The sequence below is a fragment of the Drosophila subpulchrella genome, chromosome 2L (assembly GCF_014743375.2).
Source record: "Drosophila subpulchrella strain 33 F10 #4 breed RU33 chromosome 2L, RU_Dsub_v1.1 Primary Assembly, whole genome shotgun sequence".
NCBI lineage: Eukaryota > Metazoa > Arthropoda > Insecta > Diptera > Drosophilidae > Drosophila > Drosophila subpulchrella.
In genome coordinates this window covers 11,002,217-11,026,605 of record NC_050610.1, presented here as the reverse complement: position 1 = coordinate 11,026,605, position 24,389 = coordinate 11,002,217, and the positions used below count along the sequence as shown (strand labels likewise).

The following is a 24,389-nucleotide window of genomic DNA, read 5'->3' as shown; positions in this document are numbered from 1 at the left end:
AATGTGTATTTTTAAATGGAGCTACAAAGTGATTCCAGCTGTTTCCACCTCTGAAACCTTTTTTATCTTGTAGAGTATTTAATTCTCATTGAGCTCGGTTAGTATAAAAGTGCACTTTTGCGCACTTTCTCTAAAATTTAGCTTTAAAGACCTCTACCTAATATGGTATATTTCTCGCATTTTTGTCTGGTAAATGCCAGTTTCGATGTTATCTTAAGAGAAACAGTGTGCAATTATATTTCTTATTAAATAACTATTATTTTAAAATTATTTTACAACATCATTTCACTTACTAACCGTTGATATAAAGGATTTTAGTATTTTTGTTAAGAATTATAGTGATAACAAAACAAAAAATTACAATTTCATTAAGAAAATGAAAAATAAAAAACGGCAACATTTTTTTTTTAATTCAATTTGGTCTTCTATAAAAAAAAATATTAAGAAAATTTTTTTTTTATTTGATTGACAAAAAGAAAAAAAATTTTTTTTTTTTAAAAAAGGCGGGACCACGCCCATATTTTTTAATTTACTTCCTTTGGATTTTATATACTTAATTCAAAAAACAAAACTTTGAAATGTTGCTTCGTTTTTAAGTTATTAATTAATGCCACAAAAAGTGGGCAAATTCCCCATAGTGCATTGTAGCCCCCTTTTCCCTTCCCCCGGCCCTTACACATTGGGAATTTAGTGCCACGACAATGCCATATTATTAGTTATCCTTTCCCAGCCCCTGGAACCCCCCGCCCCCCCCTGCCACGCCCCCTGTGAAACCGAGTTGTGCATAATAAATTAACCGCATGGCCGGTTCGAGTTTTGCTCATTAAAGCGCATTTGTATTTAGTTGTGCATAAAACATTAAGCGAAAATGAGCCAACGTGACCAGGACAAAGCTCATGTCCTTCCGAAATGCCTACATATATATACATATATATATGTGTGTGTGTGTGTACTTGCCTGGGTGTGCGTGCGTGTGCGTAATTACACATTTATACTGGTTGCCCACTCGAAACAAATTCATTTCCATTCATATTTATACGGCAAAGTGAGAAAGATTACCATCGAACGTGGTGTTCGACCCGCTCTCGGGGGATCCCCTGTAATTATGTGATTAAAACGCTCTCGACCCGTGGGCACCGTATTGATTTTAAATTCAATAAACTTGTAATTAAGTGAAACGGCCTTTCACTGCACTCACATCAATGTGTGGCTTTTGTTTTGGCTGGGGATTAGACAGAATGGAATCGAAAGGGAAATTTAAGAAGGCCAATTAAGAAATATAATTTATAGTCGCCACAAATTAGGTGGCCTACTTAAGGCCCAAAATATACAAGGGTGGTCAAAAGTATTTTCTCAAAAAAAAAGTTAAATATACTCATAATTTGAACTTACATCTTGTTAACTTTGGCATCAATGGAAAGGTAATTTAAATGCCGTTTGAATGATACAATACATTTTTTAACCCATTCAGTACTTATTGAAAAGGACGAATTTGTGTGAAAATGTCCTTTTTGAACTTTTTTCCTCGACTTGAAAACTTAAATTTTTTGATGCAAAAAGTTTCTTCAAACAAAAATAATAGTAACTGCAAAAAGAATTTTTCAAAAATCATTTTGCTTATATTTTTTATGATTTTTTGAAAATGCTTAGAAACATGCATTTTAGCCATATTTTTCTCTTTTTCATACAAATTTTTTCCGACATTGTCACCTTTACAAAATCATAAAAAATATAAGCAAAATGATTTTTGAAAAATTCTTTTTGCAGTTACTATTATTTTTGTTTGAAGAAACTTTTTGCATCAAAAAATTTTAGTTTTCAAGTCGAGGAAAAAAGTTCAAAAAGGACATTTTTACACAAATTCGTCCTTTTCAATAAGTACTGAATGGGTTAAGAAATGTATTGTATCATTCAAACGGCATTTAAATTACCTTTCCATTGATGCCAAAGTTAACAAGATGTAAGTTCAAATTATGAGTATATTTAACTTTTTTTTTGTGAAAATACTTTTGACCACCCTTGTATGTTAATGTCAATAGTGCACTACAAAAAATTATTTAAAAATATATTTATTTAATTTATTAAGTGTCTTTTTAAAAAAAAATCTTAACATTTCAGTATCTACCTACAACTTTAAAACCTAAACTATTTGTGATTTATATAATAATAACATAATAAATAATATTAAGACTTTATTAGTAGGGTATATGATATATATGATAAATCCTCTTATTATTATTTTTATATATCCTTCTCTATTTTTAAAATCCCCTCACATATCACAGTCTTAAACTCAACAATAACCATAACCATAACCATAACTTGTCTCCTATTTATGTATTCCATTCACAGTCACCAGAACAACCCTCCATATAGGAAAGGAAATCCCAAAATGTTATGATAAACTTTATTACTCGAGTCCTTGGTATATATATGAATGAAAATGCAATTTATTTGCTAAATACCAGAGGGGGGCATGACCTTACAGAGCCACACATTTTTTCTGCTCCGTCACATTTGCTTAGGCATTCAGTGGGAAAAACAATTTAAACTTTCATTACAGTCAACACATTTTGTCCTACCATTTTGGCCCTCACCCACATTTGGCCACTTGAGCGACACTCATTCATAAATACGAGAGTCTTTTGAGAAGTGCGAGTGGGGTAATTTTCCAGCTGCTTCACATCCTTGAGCTCGACTTCTTCCCGGGGTTTTGGTCGCTTTCTTTCACCCTTTTCTGAATTTTTCATACCCTTTTGGATGGGTTTTATACAAATTGCACAGAGTTATTAAGAGATGTTAATGAAATATATCTCTTACCTTGCTTAGATACAAATTATTTTACAACTCTAAAAAAAAGGTATCCAAAATATGTAAGTACAAAGAACACGTCAGAAACTTAAGCTCGAATTTTATTATTAAATTTAATTTTAAAACAGAACTCTAAGTGTATTTAGAAAACCAGTAAACTTATACGGACCTTCTTTCACTTTCTTGTGTGAAATTTGCAGGATTTTTGTGGCATCTTCGGTAGTTGTAGTGGTGTTGAGTAATTCCAGCCACATCTGTGTGTGGCCTCCGCGTTTCCGCTTCCTTCACACCCTTCTTCGACTTCCGCTTCCGGTTCTTGGCGCTCCCTCTTATCATTATTGCTCATCAAGCGTTTCTAATGAAGTCGTAAAAATTGAAAACTTTCTAAGCATGTGAGCGTGTCCTTTATCTCCTTTCTCCCCCCAACAACCATGTCCTTTTTTTGTGGCGTTGCGGCTTATGTGTTTTGCTTTATTGCCTTCTGCTTATTTTTGTACTTTTTTCCCGCGCGTCATTTTAGCCGGGTTTTTTTTTATGTCTCTCCCGCCATTAAATGTTTATTTTTCTGTGGTTTTTTCCCCGCTTTCTTTGGGATTTTGTTGTATGTTTTCCGTATTTGTTGTGCAAACTCACATAATCAGCTTTAAGCTCTCTATGCCTGCAGCTTTATAGGCCGGCATACGCCAGCAAATATTTGCCAGCAAACTCGGTTTGTTTGTTCGGTCTCGACCGCTCTCGATTTAATGCTAATTTGGTGTTTCTGCCTCGTAAATAATTACAACTGCCCATGGACATGAGCATTAGCCCTAGGAATTGTTTAATTTTAGGTTTTGCGATGCCAAAATATTTCTGTTAGCTTAAGGTGTCAATTTATCTTTCAACAATGTGTTATTTAAAATACCATACTAATTCTTGCTGTTGGAAAATATTGTTAAATTTAATTTGTATCAGCTTTCCGTTAGCTGTTGTTTCAACTCCATTTATAGAGTTATATACCTGTGTGATCTTGACTGATTTTTAAAAAGGGCATTCCAAGAGTGCGAAATATGTTTTTTTTTTATTTTAAAGCTAAAACTTTAAAGTTCCCTGTTAAAATATATTTTTTTAAATGTTTATTTTGGGATAAATAGAATAATTTAATTGTATTTGCCTAACAGAATTTGATTTACATTTCTACAGCAATATTTGTCAAGAAAATGTCACTTTTAGGCTGAAATTTTTCTAAATTTATACATTTTGACCGTCTAAATTTTCAGTTTCTGAACCAGGACTTTTATTTTTCCTTCCTTAGAATGGTGTGCCGCTTCAACCCATTTTATATTGGTCCCACGCCACCCAGCTGTTGTACGGATCTGAAACCCGAGTGCGACTGCCCACCATGCTCACCAGATACAGGGTATCAGGAGCCTCGACCCGTTCATGAGGAGTGCAACAAGGGTGTGTCCAAGAAGGAAACCAAGGAGAGCAAGTGCAATCCCCCATGCATAGAAGCCCCCAAGAAGGAAAGGAAGGAAAAGTCCAAGAAGTCCGAAAAAACAGATACCAAAACCAATAAGTAAAATGAGTTTTTAATAGAAATGTTCCATAAAAATAAGCGACATTTTCAATCATGTTTCGAAAATATAAAAAATTGAATTATGATGGATACGAATGTTCGCTACGACTCCATAAACTTGGCTTGTTAAAATTCAATTACATGCAGCTCATCCATACAAACATGAACACGTTTACACAACATATCAAATTAAAGTCAACCACAAATATTTTTTCAAATTTAATTTTCCCACAAGAAAATGGCAAGAACATGAAGAAACGGCCATATAAACTCAATAAAAGGCAATAAAATACGTATATAGAAGAATATGGCAGGGCAGACAGACTACAAACAATTTGTTCAAGTTAACGTTTTCTCTACGAAAGAATTTTCCTTCATCCTTATTTTCCCGGTCTGTTCGCTTCACCACGTCCTTTTGGATCCTTGAGGCCCACTAATTTCATTTGCCACCCACTTTTCAAGGAGCTGGAAAACGGGAGGAGAGCTTGTAATTGATTTCATTAAATCATTTGCCAAGCGAGGGAGAACGCAAATTGTTAGACAATAGGAAATTACTGAATTAGAGCCCGTTTTGCACAACTCCTTTTTCCATTTGGAACATGGAAAGATCAGCTAGGACATCTTGCTTTTCAAGTTATGTCATGTGTAGCAGACTTTGCTTATTTTCCGATTTCCTATTTGCATTTTTCTTTTGAATTTGCTCAGTTATTGGCTGGAGGCTACTCACTCATAAACATTTTTTTTGCCAATTTCCGTTGCAAAATGCAAACTGGAGAAATTTATATTCAGGGTTTACTGCTTTAGTTGTTAAGAGATGTTTAGCCAGCCCTGGGGTGATAAATTGATAACCCATTATTTATTTTGTAATGACATAGATTTCTACTTACCTACTTTACAGATGGCATTCAAACTGTGTTGTACTAGCTTATTTAAATATTTTAAAGAAGTGCTTATACCTATAAACATTCAAAAAATATGTTAGAAACTCAATAAAATTTTGAATACTATTAAATATATTTTTATACGAGTCATTACGTCTAATGATTAAATATTTTAAAGATCTAATAAAACTTTAATATTTCTTAAAGTTTTATGGTCACTGAGACATTTAATTAAACTCATATCACAAGTACGTAAGAATCTATACCAAAAGGTCTCTGAAAGTATGCAGTAAAATAAAGAATATTGGATATGCTGATTTAAAATACATTGTTGCATACTTTTATGCACCTTTTAAAGATATTTTTTAGTCATAGTATGTTGGACCCCTGAATGTTTGTTGACATTTTAATTAAAGATTGACAAAGTTTAAGAAGTTCCTCAAGCGCTATTATAAATCTTACAACGTTTGTTTTTTCTCTCCTTAAGGAATTTCGTTCCTCCTTAACCCGCTTATATTCAGTTCCCTTAAATTTGTGTTCTCGTTTCGTAGCTCATGTGTCACCGACATTGTTATCCTTTCGCTCGGTGGCTTATTCCCGTCGCTTCGTAAATGGAATACGTATTTTTCTTTCCTCGTCTTTGGAATCTCAGCAGCATCTCCGAAAAGCCAAAAGAAGCTAGCTAGAAGGATATTCTCCCAAAGGCACTCGGCCATATCCACTTGGCCCCTTTGGCGTCGTCTTGGCCATTATATATGCATGCCGATGCAAATCCTGGCTGGGTATTCATTTATCATTGACGCTGACTTTTATACAAGCCATAACTTTGGGATGCGTCTGGGCCGGACATTGATTTGACTGCCGGATCGGAGCTCTTGAATTCCGGTTTTGATTGGCCCGGATTGATGGCTTTGGCGGGTTTGCTCTGCTCTCTCTCTCTATCCCCTTTCATTTACATTAATTAGTCTTGTAATTGGCAGCAGGTGTCGTTTTTGTTGCCGCCTTTTCCCATTGTTGATCCCTGAACTCGACTTGTATTTACTGGCAATTGCGGCTAACGATTTATTTGCATACAATCATGCGATTCGATTCTGCTTGCGGTGCTGAACTCAAGGGGCTTACCCGAGTGTTTGCTCTCCAAGTAGCTAATTAGTTGAGCAAATTTTGCATTGCATTGCTTGATTGTGCAGGCGGGAGCGAAAGAGGGGATTTTATGGTCCAAGGGTTATGGTTTATGGTTTACCAAGGGCTTTCAATCAATAAATGTGCTTGTAATTGAATCCGCTCCTTTTCTAGATAGTTCTAGATGTTGCAATTTTCATGTTATCTCTAAAATTAATTACATATGCAGGACTTCGTTATATAATTAATTTAGTTTCTAATGGTTCGAGAATGCACGAGCTAGTTGTTAATATTTCAGTAGGGGATTCTGTTCGTCTTAATTAACAGAATTATTAAAAATTAATGAGGCTGCAGAAATTAATAGGGTTTTTAAAGTGTCTAAAAGTAGGCAACACTATACTTGGAATCCAAAAATCTTTTGGGGGTTTTCTTAACATACTTTAAGACACCATTATAAGTGATTTTATATAGAGATGTATAAAGTAGATAAGATATGTATTTAATCTCTACTCCCCTAAATAAATAGAATAATATAAAAATAAATTATGAAAAAGAAATGTATGTACTTGAAACTAAAACTAATGAGGCTGCAAATTAACTAGGGTTTTTAAGTATTTTATAAAAGTGTCTAAAAGTATGCAACAAAATATTTGGAATCCAAAAATCAATTAAGTGCTTTCTGGAAGTAAACGTTTAATTTTTCCTAGCATACTTTAAGACACCATTATACGTGATTTACAAAATAAATAAAATATATATAAAATTTGAATTATGAAGAACATAATTATGTAATACAAATTATTTTATATCTTCCTTAGTAAGTGAACATTCGAAGTGTCATTATTTTTATTTGTTTACCCGAAGACAACTGTTGATTTAGCCGTACCCCCTAATCGGAAAATCGTTTTATTGTCGTCATAACTTATGCATATGGCAGCCAGCAGAAGCTGGAGTATGGGGAAATAAAATAAAATATTAAATGCCACTATAAATTTGCCCAGCTCCAACTATAAATAGCTGTGGAGCCACTTGAAGCAACACTCGCAAATTATGTGTGGCCTTCGAGGGGTGTTCAGTGGGTGGTGATGGTGGTGGGTGGTGGGTGATGGGTGGCAGTGGTGGATGTTCCTGCTGTGGCAGCTGTGGTCCGCAACCAAGGACAAACATTTTTGGTAGTGGCCTGTTATTCCTGCTCGTGCGTGTGTTAATGCCAACACGTCGCGCTGTGTTTGCGTCTTCATGCTTTCCAATTAAGTTGGGGAGATAAAACAAAAGCTGGAACAAAGGTGGAAAGCCTGGAGAAAGTAAATTTTCCCAACTCCCAACCTCCGCAATTCTGACTTTGTTTGTTGTCCTTTGCCATTTGTTGCCTGTCAAAACAACTTTAGTTTGGGGCCCATCATCCTGGCGAATGAGTAAGGGAAAACTGCTGCCTGCTTTCAGGCGCATTCCGAGTAGTTAACTTTCGGAGATTGCGAATGCGAAATGGAAATCGATTGAATGGCAGCCTGTGTCGTGCGGTATCAATGCCACATACACACATAATTAAGCAGCTTATGTCAGGGATTGTTAATCATGGCTAAGAATGACTGAAAGCCACCCAAAGTTTGGCTATAACACTAACTATAAATTGCCAGAGCTCGAGCTCTCGAAAGCAAATCATAAATAAGAAAAACGGAATGTTGGGCTTCTGGTAAACTAGCAAGGTTTCACATTTACATGAAACGATGGATGTAATTTACGCAATAAATACTATGCCTTTTCTAGTATCATATTATTTATTCAGAAAATTAAAGCAACACTATCGAATATGAGATACCCTTTATATGTACTTCAAAATAAAAATTGTTTTTACATTTATCTTCAGGTTACGAGTGAAATGTTGGAGAGTCTAGGGAAATTTACAATAAGATTACCATATGGTGGGAAGCAAAGATGAGCATTTATCACTTTTAATGGTCAATTCGTTACGAAAAAAATACTAAATTCACTATGAGTAGAGCAAAACCATTTCAATAGTTAAAAAAATACTTTAAAGATTTTAAGGTGAAGTACAATTTTATTGAAAAATACAAGGAAGAACGCTATAGTCGAGTACCTCGACTATCAGATACCCGTTACTCAGCTTAAGGGACCAAAGGGAAATGGAGATATGCAAGCAGCAAAGCGAGATTTAAATACGCCACCTACCGGCGGTAGACAGATTTAAGCGTTCTGGGCGTTAGAGTGGGCGTGGAAAATTTGTTTTTGGATCAATCGATAGGTATTGACGAGATCAACACATTTCAGCTAAAATTTTTCATCTAGCATAACAATTGTGGGCGCCACAGGTTTGGGCGGTTTGTGGGCGTTATAGTGGGCGTGGCATATTCGCGTGACAAAATTGCGCTGCGTACAAAGCTACAGAATCTAAATCTGAGATCCCGATTCTCTATCTTTGATAATTTCCGAGATATCCACGTTCATACCTACGATTTTTTGAAGTTTGTGGGCGGTTTGTGGGCGTTAAAGTGGGCGTGGCAAACTTTTTTTTGGGTCAATCGATAGGTATAGATAAGAACAACACATTTCAGTTAAAATTTTTATTCTAGCATCAAAACTGTAGGAGCCACAGTTTTTGGCGGTTTGTGGGCGTTGGAGTGGACGTGGCACTCTACTGAAACAAACTTGCGCTGCGTAAGAAGCTCAGGAATCTGCACGCCAAATCTCAATAGCCTAGCTCTCATAGTTTCCGAGATCTCAGCGTTCATCCGGACGGACAGACAGACGGACAGACGGACAGACGGACATGGCTAGATCGACTCGGCTAGTGATCCTGATCAAGAATATATATACTTTATGGGGTCGGAAACGTTTCCTTTTGCCTGTTACATACTTTCCGACGAATCTAGTATACCCTTTTACTCTACGAGTAACGGGTATAATAATAGTCGAGTTAGATTATATCGAAAATGTATTTGAATCAGTTCCTTAAATTAATTCATTGCGGTTCCTGGCATGTTGCAAGAGTTATATTTTAATTTTCATTTACAGTACTAGCAATCCAATACATGTGCTTTACAACATTTTCAAAAACGTAAAGACCATTAGATGAATAGCTAACAATACCATGCAAAACTAGCCAATTCCTTGACAAATAATGCACATTTTTGCCAACAATAAGGCCAGCAGTGTCGATGTTATCGGTCTCGAACTGCTTACAAAATTGCGTAGGTTGGATGGAATTTCCAGTTCTGAGTTTACAATCGAAGGGATCAATGAAATCGGGAGCAATATCCATCACAAGGGAAACCAGTAGGTTTTCTCTTGCTAGCAGACAGATCGGTTTAACTCCATCTGCAAATAAAGGAAGTCAGCGATTGAAGCTATAGATTTGCAGAATTAGTTACAGGGATAATTCACTCGTCGACTAAGTTTTAGCAGAGCTATATCATTTGAGTGAAAAGAATACTCCGGATGTTTAAAGATTGAGTCAACTTCGTACTCTCCAATGACTCTACTCCCATGCTTCACAGTCACAGTTCTGCAAATTAATTTAGATATTTTACTTTTAATTAACAAATAATAATTCAGACTCCTTACATAAATATTCGGATACATGGCAAGCCTGTGACATGTGTAAGGACGAATTCTGGAAACCAAAAGAATTATTAAGTTTGATCATGGTCTAATATAAATACTTACGGTCTGTGATCAGCACGCCCTGGGTTTTGAAAATAAGTCCAGCAATGAACGCGTGCAAGTGATCTTTTATATCGTTACCACCGCAATCTCTATACAACCAAATATTTTCATAATTGCGTAAGCCTTGGGAGTTATCGTCATCCGCATAATCCAGCCTTTTTATAGTACCCTCAATCCAGTCTACATAGCTAGTCACACATGTATAAACTCCTATTCCATTGCAATATTGTAAACCGTAGCTCACAATCCCGATCTGGGTTTGGCGAAAATTGTGTTCAGTGGTCAATGGACCACCTGAATCGCCACCGCACGTATCTCCAGTAGTACTCCCAGCACAAATCCGATTGAAAGTAATTTGCACTCCAAAGATCCTTTCGCACTCGGATCGATATAAGTTGTTAAGTGTAACCGTTTGAAGAATGTCGCTAGTCTGGCCGTCACGTTTTCTTCCCCATCCAAAAGTTTTGAACTGCCATGTGTTCTCTACTTGGTTTTTAATTTCCTTATCCAGAACAATGCAGATTGGGTAGATTGATTCTGTGGGAAAATAGTTTAGTTACATTTGTTTGGAGCTAAGTTAAAAGCTTAAATACCATTGTAGACGACGCTACTGGACAGCTTAAGTAAGGCTATATCGTTCACATACAATCCATATGAACTGTGCACCTCTACGTGGACGACATTGTACTGAGCAGTGGGTTGACTTATGTTGTATGCTCCCAAGTAGACGAGTCTTAATTAAAAAATTGTTTAAAAATTAATACAAAATAAGCAGCTATACGGTGTAATGTACCAGCCTTAAGATCTTTAAACGAAATTTTTGAAAAGTAACTGATAATAAAGCTAGCACTCGTTACTTATCCGAGTTAATTACCGGAGAATGTAACCCCATGTAATCACAAGCAAAATGGCCTAAATAAAGACGGAAAGTGATCCAAAGCGAAACGTCAAAATTTAGATTTTTGTCGGATGTTTAAGCTCCCAGCTTTTGAATTCCGATCTACTCAGTCTTTCTGTTTCGAGAACTCTAAGTGTACGGTTGGCTTCAAAAAGATAGTCCAACTTCAATTCTGGCCACACCACGTGCAGTCGAAATTCACATACATCTTTTTCATCAGTGATTATTAAGGCTAAAACACAATAAAATAACCAACTAGTCAAGCTCCTAAATCAGAAAACAGAAAGAAACAACACATAAATTGAAGGAAGACAAACTGAACGTAAGTAATAGTAAAAGGAGATAGCCAACGTGAAATTAACATATAGTTCTCTATCAGAAGATCAGGCTATAAACATCTAGCCGGCAGCAGGTTGTCCGTGGGGTTCGGAACCAAGCTGTTCACAATCCAGGCTAGGATAGTCGGCGGTAAAATCATTCGTCAACAGGGAATAGGATCCCTTCAGTTGGGAATGCGGAGGGTCGGCAAGATTCATCGACGACTTCCCAACGGAACCTCCAGACACCTACACCCCCAATTGCGAACGCCACGTGCCAACCCCCCCGACAGGGCAGCTGCTCCTAGATTAGAGAGAGAGGTTAGCCAGTATCACTTGGAAATAACCCCCAAACAAAATATTAAAATCTATCTAAAAACAAGGAAGAACGCTATAGTTGAGTACCTCGACTATCAGATACCCATTACTCAGCTAAAGGGACCAAAGGAAAATGGAGATATGCTAGCAGCGAAGCGAGATTGAAATGCGTCACCTACCGGCGGTAGACAGATTTAAGCGTTATGGGCGTTAGAGTGGGCGTGGCAAATTTTTTTTTTAGTGGGCGTGGCACTCTACTGAAATAAACTTGCGCTGCGTAAGAAGCTCAGGAATCTGCACGCCAAATCTCAATAGCCTAGCTCTCATAGTTTCCGAGATCTCAGCGTTCATCCGGACAGACAGACGGACAGACGGACAGACGGACATGGCTAGATCGACTTGGCTAGTGATCCTGATCAAGGATATATATACTTTATGGGGTCGGAAACACTTTCTTCTGCCTGTTACATACTTTCCGACGAATCTAGTATACCCTTTTACTCTACGAGTAACGGGTATAATTATGTAAATCAAAGTGCAATTGATCGTGTTACGCTATTTGAAATACTTACGCACCCAAGTTGGTACAAGCGTTGCATAACTCTCTTCTTTCACCTGTAAATGTCTGCACGAGAATCAGCACTAAGTCTTGGGTATCGACGGCGGTTGCGAAGAAATAATTAAAACTTGTCTCTCTAAGGAATTTCAACTAGTTAACCCCTGGAACCATGGAGCGCTTCATCGGAATTTTCAGAGGGTAAGTGATCGCATGCTACTCTAGTTTTGATTGTTTCGGGCAAGCCGCCGATTGAAAAAAAATTTTACTCCAATAGCGAATGGGTGAGCTAAAACCCTCCAAAACGAATAACCGGCTGCCGTCCCAAAATACAAAACCTTCGGTGATGATCTGGTTTGGATTTGATTGCGTTATTCGTCTTGGAGAATTTTGGCTGCCCTTAAAAATGAGTTGAAGGGAACTCATTGCGTGTAATTACGGTTTGCCTTGCATAAGTAAATCAAAGAAAAAAAAAGAAAAGAAAAACAAATTTGTAAACAGACAACCCTGATGAAGAAAACGAAAGAAATGAATTAATAGATGTGACCCATACAAAGAAACCAATCAATTGCACTTAAAACTAAGAAAACCAATGCCTAGAATAAAAATTTAAAAGACCAGTTTTGTTAGATAATATAACTTAAATTGAAATCATGAAGTTAAGTAAATGAAATCTTAAATAATGTATGTTAATTACACCCCTACAACATTTGTTTGTAAAACTAAATTATATATGTATATACCATGATGAAAGGCTAAGTCCCTTTTTTTAAATTTTTTTCCGAGGACATGGGGCTCTAAAATAAAATAATAATTAACTATACATTTTGGGGTTCTTATTTAACACCTTCACACAAAAAAAAGAACCAAGGCTGGGAGGGTATAGAAGGGTAGGACGAACAACATCTCAGTCCCATCCGCTTTTATCTATTCAACTTATGTGCTGCATACCGATTTAGTTCATCCGACATTCATTGTTCAGTTCCATTATTAATTTGAGGTTTTAGTGCGGAATTTCGATTAGTTAGATTCTGGAGGGATCTTTAAATATTTCGACGTAACCGCGATCTATAACAGCCGCAACAACCCACCCAATTCCTCCCGCTGAAGCTAGGGTATCAAAAGGTCCCAATCGCGAGTTAGTTGTGGATTCATGGGCCAGTAGGTTATCTCCAGAAGGTAAGACAGAAAAGACTTTTCCTACAAGGCGTGCGTTACAACGGGTTTCTTAGCCCAAAAATAAGACCTTTTAAGAATCATTTTAAATATTTCTAACCATATTATTAGCTAACCTAAGTAAGTTAAACACTAAAATGATCAAAATTATTGAAATCTCTATTATTGAGTACAATTTTGCTGAGACTAACACAAAAATTGGTGATATGATCACCAGAAAATTACAATGTACATTTTTTCGGTTAGTGTATCCCAAAATCTTCGTGAGCGAAGGAACTTGGAAAAAGTTCTCACTTTTACAATTATAATAACGAAGCTAAGAAATAAGTAATATACTACTGTATACTACTGTTACTCATAACTTTTAAAATAGTAGTGCGATAGGTACAATTTTCATCGATATACAACGAAAAAAAATCGGTGCGCCACTTTTTAAAACATACTATATACTTTTTGACTCTTCTTTTACTTAATTTTACAATTCTACAGCTCTATTGAAATTACTCACAAGTTTTGTCGACCAATTACACAATGAGCAGCAGTTAATACAAAGCCTGAAAGTAAACGTAGTTAAATAAACTCAGGGGTTTTTTTTAAAGATACAAACGTTTGTGTATCAGCGTCCCGCCACACTGAAACATATTTGAACTATATATGGCTGCCATCCAGCCTGATTGTTCAGCATTCGAGCCATTAAATATTTTGTAACTTAAGTGAAGCCCACAGGGTTCCTCGAGATACCGATAAGCTTTCAGGTAAATCGGAAACAAAATAATCAAACAAAACAGAGCTTGAAATGACTGCATTTCACGGAACGCACTTAAGAACTGAAACACCAAATGTGCCCATGTAGGCTTCAAACCACTAAAAGAGCTTTAATATTAACAGTAGAAGAGAGTAAAATCAAAAAAGATAAGAATTTGAAATTGTTTTGTTACTGCATATAAATAGTATGCAAAACGGTCTGGTCATAGAAAATTCCAAGAAGGCGATAAGAAGCGCATTCCGGAAGACAAGTTCAAGGCGATCCAGAACTGTCGTGCAACTTTTATTACCGGATGCTATACGTAATTAAAAAGCGATAAATAAAAAGTAATACGTTTCTAAGCTCATATCAACCTTTATTGGCAGATGCTATACGTAATTAAATAATTATATAAAACAAGTAAGTATATTCTGGTCAAGCATTACAAAATATATGTTTTTAAACCCTTGCAGAGGGTATATTGATTTCAGTCAGAAGTTTGCAACGCAGTGAAGAAGACGTTTCCGACCCCATAAAGTATATATATTCTTGATCATCATGACTAGACGAGTCGATCTGGCCATGTCCGTCTGTCCGTCCGTTTCTACGCAAACTAGTCTCTCAGTTTTAAAGCTATCGGGCGGAAACTTTCCCAAAAGTCTTATATCTTTTGCAGGTAGTATATAAGTCGGAATCAGCCGGATCGGACAACTATATCTTACAGCTCCCATAGGAATTATAGGAAAAACAATTTTTTTAATTATATCTTTGGAGTCTTTTAGCATATAACCTCCTAAGCTTGGAAATAACAATTTTTAATTAGTTTTGAATTTTGAATTAAATTTTATCGAAATCGGGCGACTATATCATATAGCTGCCATAGGAACGATGGGAAAATTGGTGGGAAAATAATATGAAGCAAATCATAGCTTCGGTGTTTTTTGACATATTATCTTATACTATTGGGAATAACAGTTTGTGTATTTTTAAGAATTCCGAATTAAATTTAATAAAAATCGGACGACTCGAACATATAGCTGCCAAAGAAACGGTCAGAGAATTAATAAAATAATTATTTAGCAAAAAAAATTGTGCTTTGTTGGTTTTGATCGTTTTTTTTTCTACTCTGGGATATAGAATATTCTAACTTTCAGCATTACTGTTTCGGAGCAGATCGCCAGCGCCTAGTCATGCGCGCATAGGTGTACGACGGCACCTGCAGCGCTCTTTGCTTATATTTTGTCGCCTGCTTTCTTATACCACTAAAGCTGTCGCTTATCTATTACATAAAAAAAACTGAAGCTAGCAACAATCCTTAAAAATTGAACATGGTGTTACTAACATTGATTATTTCTTATAACTGCAAGGGTGTACAAACTTCGGCTTTCCCAAAAGTCTTATATCTTTTGCAGGTAGTATATAAGTCGGAACCAGCCGGATCGGACAACTATAATTCATAAGAATAATCGGAAAAAAAAATGTAAGAAAATTATATCTTTGGTGTTTTTTAACATATTACCTCCTTTCCTTGGAAATAACATTTTTTAATTAGTTCTGAATTTCGAATTTAATTTTATCAAATTCGGACGACTATATCATATAGCTGCCATAGGAACGATCGTAAAATCGGTGGGAAAATAATATGAAACAAATTATAGCTTCGGTGTTTTTTAACATATAACCTCCTACGGACGACTATATCATATAGCTGCCATAGGAACGATCGTAAATTTGGTGGGAAAATAATATGAAACAAATTATAACTTCGGTGTTTTTATACCCTTGCAGAGGGTATATTGATTTCAGTCAGAAGTTTGCAACGCAGTGAAGGAGACGTTTCCGACCCCATAAAGTATATATATTCTTGATCAGCATGACTAGGCGAGTCGATCTGGCCATGTCCGTCTGTCCGTCTGTCCGTCCGTTTCTACGCAAACTAGTCTCTCAGTTTTAAAGCTATCGGGCGGAAACTCTCCCAAAAGTCTTATATCTTTTGCAGGTAGTATATAAGTCAAAACCAGCCGGATCGGACAACTATATCTTATAGCTCCCATAAGAATAATCGGAAAAAAAAATGTAAATAAATTATATCTTTGGTGTTTTTTAACATATTACCTCCTTTCCTTGGAAATAACATTTTTAATTAGTTTTGAATTAAATTTTATCGAAATCGGACGACAATAGCATATAGCTGCCATAGGAACGATCGGAAAATTGGTGGAAAAATAATATGAAACAAATTATAGCTTCGGTGTTTTTCAACATATAACCTCCAACGCTTGGAAATAACATTTTTTAATTAGTTCTGAATTTCGAATTTAAATTTATCAAAATCGGAGGACTATATCATATAGCTGCCATAGGAACGATCAGAAAATTGGTAGGAAAATAATATGAAACAAATTATAGCTATACTATACTATTGGGAATATCATTTTTGTGTTTTTAAATTTAATAATTATAGCTGCAAGGGTATATGAGCTTCGGCTTGCCGAAGCTAACTTCCTTTCTTGTTAATCTAGTATTTTGTTGTGATCGTTGCTTGCCGACCTGTAGGGGGTCATTTATTAGCGATAATCAGCTGTGCTACGCCCCTGCTCGCAGCTTTCGATAGTCGGCATCGCAACGACCATAGAAAACAAAATAAACAGTGAGATGACCAAGCATCGCAGGCCTTGAATTAATGGGAAGAGGTGCCAGATGATGTACTGATCGTTTGTATACGCCTTGCTTGGTTTTTACTAGAGCAACGCTCACCTTGCCATCCGATCCGTGCGTTACTTCGGTGACTCTGCCGAGCAGCCACTTCTGGGGCGGTAAGTTGTCCTCTTTGATGACGACGATGGTTCCTGGTAGAAGGTTGGCCGATTCCTTTGTCCACTTAACTCTTTGCTGCAGCCCCGCTATGTAGTCACGGGACCAGTCTCGCCAAAACCGTCGTTTGATGGCTGATATAAGCTGCCAGCGTTGTACATAGATGAGTTAGGTCGTCGTCCGGATGAGGAGGTGCCGATCCTGGGGGTAGAGCAGCGAGCGTGGTGCCTACCAGAAAATTGGCTGGAGTAATAGCCTCTGTGTCGTTAGGGTTGCTGCTGTCAGCTACTAGCGGACGCGAGTTAAGCACTGCTTCCACTTTAACCGGGATCGTCTGGACTTCGTCCTCCTTCAGCAAGGCGTTACCGACGGCCCTCAAAAAGAGGTGTTTGGCGGACTTGACGGCGGCCTCCCATAGGCCCCCGAAATGAGGCGACCGGGCGGAATGAAGACGAACTCAACCTGGTGATGGACGCCGTACGTTCCCAGTGTGCTGCGGACATCGGAGGCCATCTCCTTAAGCAGCCGTGAGGAACCAACAAAATTGGTTGCATTGTCGCAGTACAGTCGATCGAGCGGGCCGCGCCGCCCAACAAATCTGCTGAGACAGAGGATAAATGAGTTAGTTAGTTCTAGGTGAACCGCGTTCGTTGAAAAACATATGAATACTGCGACATACATTTTTAAAGCTGCCTTGCCACGCACTCCTAGCGACACTCGGATTGGACCGAAGAGATCGACTCCGCTTATTCTAAAGGGTCGACTGATTCTGACACGGTCAAGAGGCAGGTTTCCCATTATTTGCGACATTAACCGTGGCTTATACCGGAAACAGTGCGTGCATCGGCGCACAACAGCACTGCACTCGCGTCGTGCATTGATCAACCAAATTGTCTGCCGAAGCAGGCCGACTAGTGCTCGTGGTCCTGCATGGCAATTAGCATAGTGCAGGTGCTCGATGTACAATTTGACAAAACAATTCCCTTTAGGCATTAGTATTGGGAATTTGGCACTGGGTTCTACATCCGCGTGCGCTAGTCGACCCCCCACTCGCACCAATGTTAAATGGGCTAAGTTTTTGGTAAAAACTGGTTAATGGCCAATTTTTCTTTAATTTATTGAATTCGTCTGCAAACGATTCACGCTGAACAGCCTGCGCGATATAAGAAAACGAAAAACTAAGCTCGGTAGCTGATAGGACGTGGTCGTTCCACAATTTCCAGGCCCTGCCGTAAACAAAACAAAAGATAAATGTTGTAGTTCTCACAACCTTCACATAGGAAGAAGAATTTTCAACTACTTGTAACAGCGGATGATTTAAGACAACAGCAACGGCGATTACTGGCGGTTTCATCTCGAGTTGGCTTTCGAGGGGCGTGTCAGCCAAGTGCTGATTAACTGGCCAATGAGTCGAGTCCATGGACAAAAACGAAGGACCTTTCCCGCGGTGTAGCTGCGTAAGTGTGCGCCAAAAGATTACACGTCCATGTGTAAAAGTAGTTGCTCGTAAATACGCGCATGTGCAAAAGGGTTAGCTGCGCATGCGTATTCGTTGGTGCCGGGTTAGGTACACATGACGTTTATGAGGGGTGCTCCACGGTGCACTATGGGGAATTTGCCCACTTTTTGTGGCATTAATTAATAACTTAAAAACGAAGCAACATTTCAAAGTTTTGTTTTTTGAATTAAGTATATAAAATCCAAAGGAAGTAAATTAAGAAATATGGGCGTGGTCCCGCCTTTAAAAGAAAAAAAAAAATTTTTTTCTTTTTGTCAATCAAATAAACATTTTTTTTTCTTAGTTTTTTTTTTATAGAAGACCAAACTGAATTTAAAAAAAAATGTTGGCGTTTTTTATTTTTCATTTTCTTAACGAAATTGTAATTTTTTGTTTTGTTATCACTATAATTCTTAACAAAAATACTAAAATCCTTTATATCAACGGTTAGTAAGTGAAATGATGTTGTAAAATAATTTTAAAATAATCGTTATTTAATAAGAAATATAATTGCACACTGTTTCTCTTAAGATAACATCGAAACTGGCATTTACCAGACAAAAATGCGAGAAATATACCATATTAGGTAGAGGTCTTTAAAGCTAAATTTTAGAGAAAGTGCGCAAAAGTGCACTTTTATACTAACCGAGCTCAATGAGAATTAAATACTCTACAAGATAAAAAAGGTTTCAGAGGTGGAAACAGCTGGAATCACTTTGTAGCTCCATTTAAAAATACAAATTAACTTAAAGATCTTGTTTTTTTTGAGGTTAGAACTAGAACACGAATATACGAGCACCACAATCAATAAATACAATATCAAGAACACAAACACAAGATATAAGTCCCTCTGATTGGATGGTATTTCAAAAACTTCAGTGCTATGTTTAGTTTTACACTTTTTGACAATTTAAACTATTAAGAATAATAGGCGTTTTAACAGCGCTGCCACCTCGTTGAAATAAAAACAGGCTTTAACAGCTGATAACTTAACAGTGGGGCGCACTGTTAAACTTTTCTGTTAGTAACATTAGATATTGATGTTATCCTGATGCATTGTGATAATAAAAACCAAATTTTAACTACTTTTAAAAAATGGGTTTTGGCCAAGAAAAGTGGTCAAATTCCCCATAGTGCGGTGCAGGCGCCGGATTTCGGTGGTACCAGGTTATATACGCTTGCAGCCAGGGGGTGCTCCTCGGTACATGCACGTGGGTTTTCGTTGGTGATACCTGGTTTACTTGCTCCTCGTCTCGTCGACTTTACATACTGCTAACTGGTCACAACCTGACGATTGGGGAACGGTTACAGCAAATACCTAATAAAATACACTATTCTCGAGCATATCTACCTTACGATTGTGCACCAAAACAGTTTTAAGGGTTTTAGGACTTTTTCGAGACGTTGCCGGCAGAAAAATCGCCAATCCAATCAAAATTAATATAACTTGCTGCTGGCCTGCTGGCCGAAACACACTCGTATAGCCGGGACGACTCTAAGTTTTTCCACATCAGCTGCCTGAGACACGGGCGGGGGTTAGACACAGAAAGAAAACCAATTCACCGGGAAACTTACTCGTTCTAAGCTTTGGCGGGTGTTTTTTTATTTAAATTTTCCACTATCGAATCGCAATACTTGCGAGATGCACGCGTACCCGAGTTTAAGTTTCGAACTTGCTTGGGACTGGGAACTTAATTTTTAGTACATGTGCACGCCGCGACCCGGAACCGGGTAATATTGGTCTAGGCTGCCAGCGGAAATGCATCGCAGCCGGTAATCACGCCATGTTGGTAATTGAGCTGTCCAGAGCTCCCCTGGTACAGCTGATTATGCCAGCCCTAGATAGTTGGCATTCCCAACAAAAAAAATACTAACTAAGCTGGGCTTACTAACATCTGTAGTTTGAAACCAAGCATAACCGCGCTACCCTAGTACAGCCGATTACTATCGCCACGGTCAGTTGTCATCTCAAAAAAAATACTAAGCCGGGCTTACAAAAATCCTAAAAAAAATATTTTTCTGGGCCGAACTAATAAGGAAAATTTCGATGCTTCAGTCGCCGCTACAACATGCTAATTCATTATCACCTCGAACGCCTTTTCGATGTATCCATTTAAAATACCTAAACGACATTCCATTTCGCACGCATTATGGGGAGTTACTTGACCACGAACTGTGGCTTCAATTCTAATTATATGATTCTTATTCCGCTCAAGCTGTTCCAGCAATTCGTTTGTGTCGTCCTCCGCTGAGGGAGTTCTGCCAATACGTTTCCGACTTCCACCCATTGTGACTAGCAACTTCCCGTTTTTAGATTATTTCTAACAAGCAAATGCCAATGCATTGCTGCTGGTAGCGATAGAATGTCTGCACTGTCCCACCGTACTGAAAATCTCTGCCAGGCTATGCGCGATTGAAGCAAGGAAGGCGAAAAGTACGACACAACCAAAGAGCGCGCGACAAGTTTTGTCGATCAATTACACAATGAGCAGCTGTCAATATAAAGTCTAAAAGTAAACGTAGTTAAATAAACTCAGGGGTTTTTTTTAAAGATACAAACGTTTGTGTATCAGCGACCCGCCACACAGAAACATATTTGAAATATATATGGCTGCCATTCAGCCTGATTGTTCAGCATTCGTGCCATTGAATATTCTGTGAGTTAAGTGAGAAGGTCCACAGGGTTCCTCGAGATACCGACAAGCTTTCAGGCGAATCGGAAACAAAATAAACAAACAAAACAGAGCTTGAAATGACTGCATTTCACGAAACGCACTTAAGTACTGAAACATTAAATGTGCCTATCAACATTATTATTATCAACCGTTGAAGAGAGTATAATCAATAAAAAAATCTAACGCACGCCTTGTGCCTTTTCTGTCTCGCCTTCTGGAGATAACATACTGGCCCATGAAATTAAAACTAACACGTGATTGCGACATTTTATTGGGAGGAATTGGGTGGGTTGTTGCGGCTGTTGTAGATCGCGCTTACGTCGAAATATTTAAAGATCCCTCTTTTCTGTTAAGGTACTCAATGAGATCACAAAATGTTTAGTTAATTATTATTTTAATTTAGAGCCCAATGTCCTCGTAAAATTTGGAATATATAATTTAAATTCACAAAAATATTGTACATACGTTAATCAAGACTTCATTTAATTAACTCCATAATTTGCATTCCATTTATATTATCAAACATAACTGGTCGTTACAATTTTTATTCTAGGCATAGGTTCGAATAATTCTTTTCTTTCCACTCCACTCCACTCCTCCACTTAGGGAGGCGATAAGAAAGTGCAGTCCAGAAGGCAAGTTCAAGGCGATCCAGATCTTTCGTGCAACTTTTGTTACCGGATGCTATACGTAATTATATAGCGTTATATAAAAGTATTACTTTTCTGAGCTTTTTATCAACCTGCGACAACTCTTATTAGTGGATGCTAATAATTAAATAATGATATAGAACAAGTAAGAACTTTCTGGTCAAGTATAAATCTTATTTACATAGATTACATACAAAAGTTTTTAAAATAAATAAAATTAGAAATTCAAACGCCTTAAAATGTTGTGGGCAATAAACATTATAATGTTTCTATAGAAAATATGTACTTCATTATACATATTGTCTTATCTTTTAGCCTTAGGCCACTCTGAATTAAGAGTAAAGATCCATAACTATTTTCTACCTAATTCATTCACAATTAATCCATTTCCTATAAATAATTTTCTCATTCTCAGAAAAGTCCACTCCCAATTATCTGCCATATAAGAGCAAACCTCTCACTTAACTTAATTATGTGAAAAATTTTCTTTTTTCCGCAACCTACGCACTCAATTATGCCCATTTAATATTAATGAATTATGCTTATCGGGGAAAATATGGTTTTTCATGAGATTTTTTCGGTTGATGAGTTTTTGACCTTGGGGACTCGATGGTGTTAAGCAGGCCAAAGTGAAAAGTAATTGACGTTCTTAAAAATAAAGTACTCGAACAAATGTAACAACTGTTTTTTCTCCAATAACATTTTCGTCAGACAAACAAAAGTTCAATCAATCATGAAGAGCAAAATAATGTCATTTTATTGTAATTTGATTTCTGATGGGCCATACTCAATGAGCAAATAAAAGAACCAAATTAAGCTAAGCGGATTTAGATATCGATTACGAACTCATACAGATACAAAAGGGGAGTAAACATAAAATAGAATTTCAGTTTGCAAACTTTTTATGCAAATTTTAATTTCTAGCTATATATAAATTATGACAAATTTATAAAATTCCTTAAAGATATTTATATTGTGTATCAAATCTTTTGATTAAGATTTGGTATCTTACACAAGTTTGTTTTTTTTTAGGTACTTGGAATCATTCGTGTTCACTAAAATCGATTACTGCCTTAAGCACTTTTAAGCTGTTAAAGTTTCTTCTTAATATAACTTAAGAGCATTTTGTGGTCGCATATTAAATGTTATTCTTCATTTTACTGATAAATTCTTACAATGTCCCGATGTCAAGAAAGCTGACTTCGTAATCCGCTTATGTGTGCAAATTTGGTGCGAACATTGAGTAACCATTCACGCCGACAACAGCCAACAATAACAAATAAGTCATTTGCATTATTTCCCTGGATGAAAAGGAAAGATTAGGAAAGGTCGTGTTTATTTTGAAGAATAAATGGAAGCGGGGAACGAGGTTGAAGAAAGTAGTTGATTTGATTAATGGAAAAATGTATGTGGGGCTTTCCCATAATTTATTTCTTAAAGCAAAAAATGTGAAATATTTCAAAAGTCTTTTAGATCTGTAACATACGTTTTAAAACATTTACGTTATTTACGACAATAACACTTATCGTCGTTTTGAGCAGGATATCCTAACGTGTTGTTAATTATGTTTCCGGCGACAGTCTGGAAACGACAGCCTCATTACTTAGGCCGGACCATGTGTATGAGGTAAACAGCATAAGACCCTAAAATGATTAATGTATGAACTCGGGAAGTAAAAAGAATACATCAAATAACTGCAAAAGTCTGGAAATATGTATGTTAAAAATAAGGTACACCTTTAAATACCCTTCCAGACTTTAATTTAGTTAGTTAGTTCAGATCGGTATTCGATCATAATGTAAATATCCTGTTTCTATTCAGCACTCGGTGCCATTTCGTTTCTGGCTTGGATCATATAAGTAAGCCATTCAAAGGGGTTATAAAATATTTGTCAGGTATCAGTATCTCCTTGCGTTATACCTTGTCATTTGGAAGGGTATAATGGACAGGTAACTTTGATAACCCCATTCCCAATTTTCCAGCCTTTTGTGATAACTTGTAAACCTGCGAACCCATGTTGCAAAATGTCAGCTGATTATCAGAGGAGGGCAGATAGGGAAGGTGCTATACAGATGTGTTCTCGTCGGTTATTAACACGCCACGTAAACCGACAATGACGTAAGACCAACGACGTAACGAAGCAAATATAAATACAAATACCCCAGGCCCAGGCCCATCAGGGCTTCGGGTTATGTGAGTGTGTGGAAGTGGCAGATCCTGTTGCGAAAACCGGGAACTGAGCGAACTCTAGACACCCAGCAGGCAAGGAAAAGCGGAACGAACTTTCCACGGAAAAGCCACCGGAGAGGAGTATTAGCAGAAAGTGGTAATTAAACTAGTTAGGCAACTAATAGAAGGGACAGTGGGTAAAGCGGTTGGGCACAAAGTTGGGTAACTACTTCAGGGTAATTGAAAAAATAATTGCCAACGTATTGGGGCATCTCTACGTGGGGTAGTAAAAAAAAAGTGTCAATGGAAGTACGCAACCGTATTCCCTATAACGGTAAATAGAAAAACATTGCAAATAATAAATATTTAGTAAAGGTTGTAGTTAAAATATATTTATAAATGAAAACTCATATCTATATACCTACAAGTAATGGAAGTAATGGAGTTTTAGATACAATTAAAATAAGGGATAGTCTTGCAAAAAAAGTGTGCTAACTACGTTGATTTCTAAAAACGTTAA

The 24,389-nt window shown here is 37.1% G+C and overlaps 2 protein-coding genes across 2 annotated transcripts; one reads left to right on the top strand and one right to left on the bottom strand.

Moving 5' to 3' along the window:
- Positions 1–3,995: 3,995 nt before the first annotated feature.
- Positions 3,996–4,405, top strand: LOC119548139. The gene has a single exon (XM_037855237.1). The coding sequence runs from the start codon at positions 4,104–4,106 to the stop codon at positions 4,368–4,370; it is 267 nt and encodes an 88-aa protein (XP_037711165.1). The 5' UTR covers positions 3,996–4,103; the 3' UTR covers positions 4,371–4,405.
- A 4,904-nt stretch (positions 4,406–9,309) lies between these two features.
- LOC119547020 lies at positions 9,310–16,944 on the bottom strand. Its single transcript, XM_037853689.1, has 8 exons — positions 16,821–16,944; positions 13,926–14,066; positions 13,827–13,872; positions 10,647–10,786; positions 10,054–10,590; positions 9,952–10,000; positions 9,759–9,892; positions 9,310–9,705 (listed from the first exon to the last, which is right to left on the bottom strand). The coding sequence occupies exons 2-8, from the start codon at positions 13,981–13,983 to the stop codon at positions 9,386–9,388; spliced, it is 1,284 nt and encodes a 427-aa protein (XP_037709617.1). The 5' UTR covers positions 13,984–14,066; positions 16,821–16,944; the 3' UTR covers positions 9,310–9,385.
- Between the last annotated feature and the right edge of the window lie 7,445 nt (positions 16,945–24,389).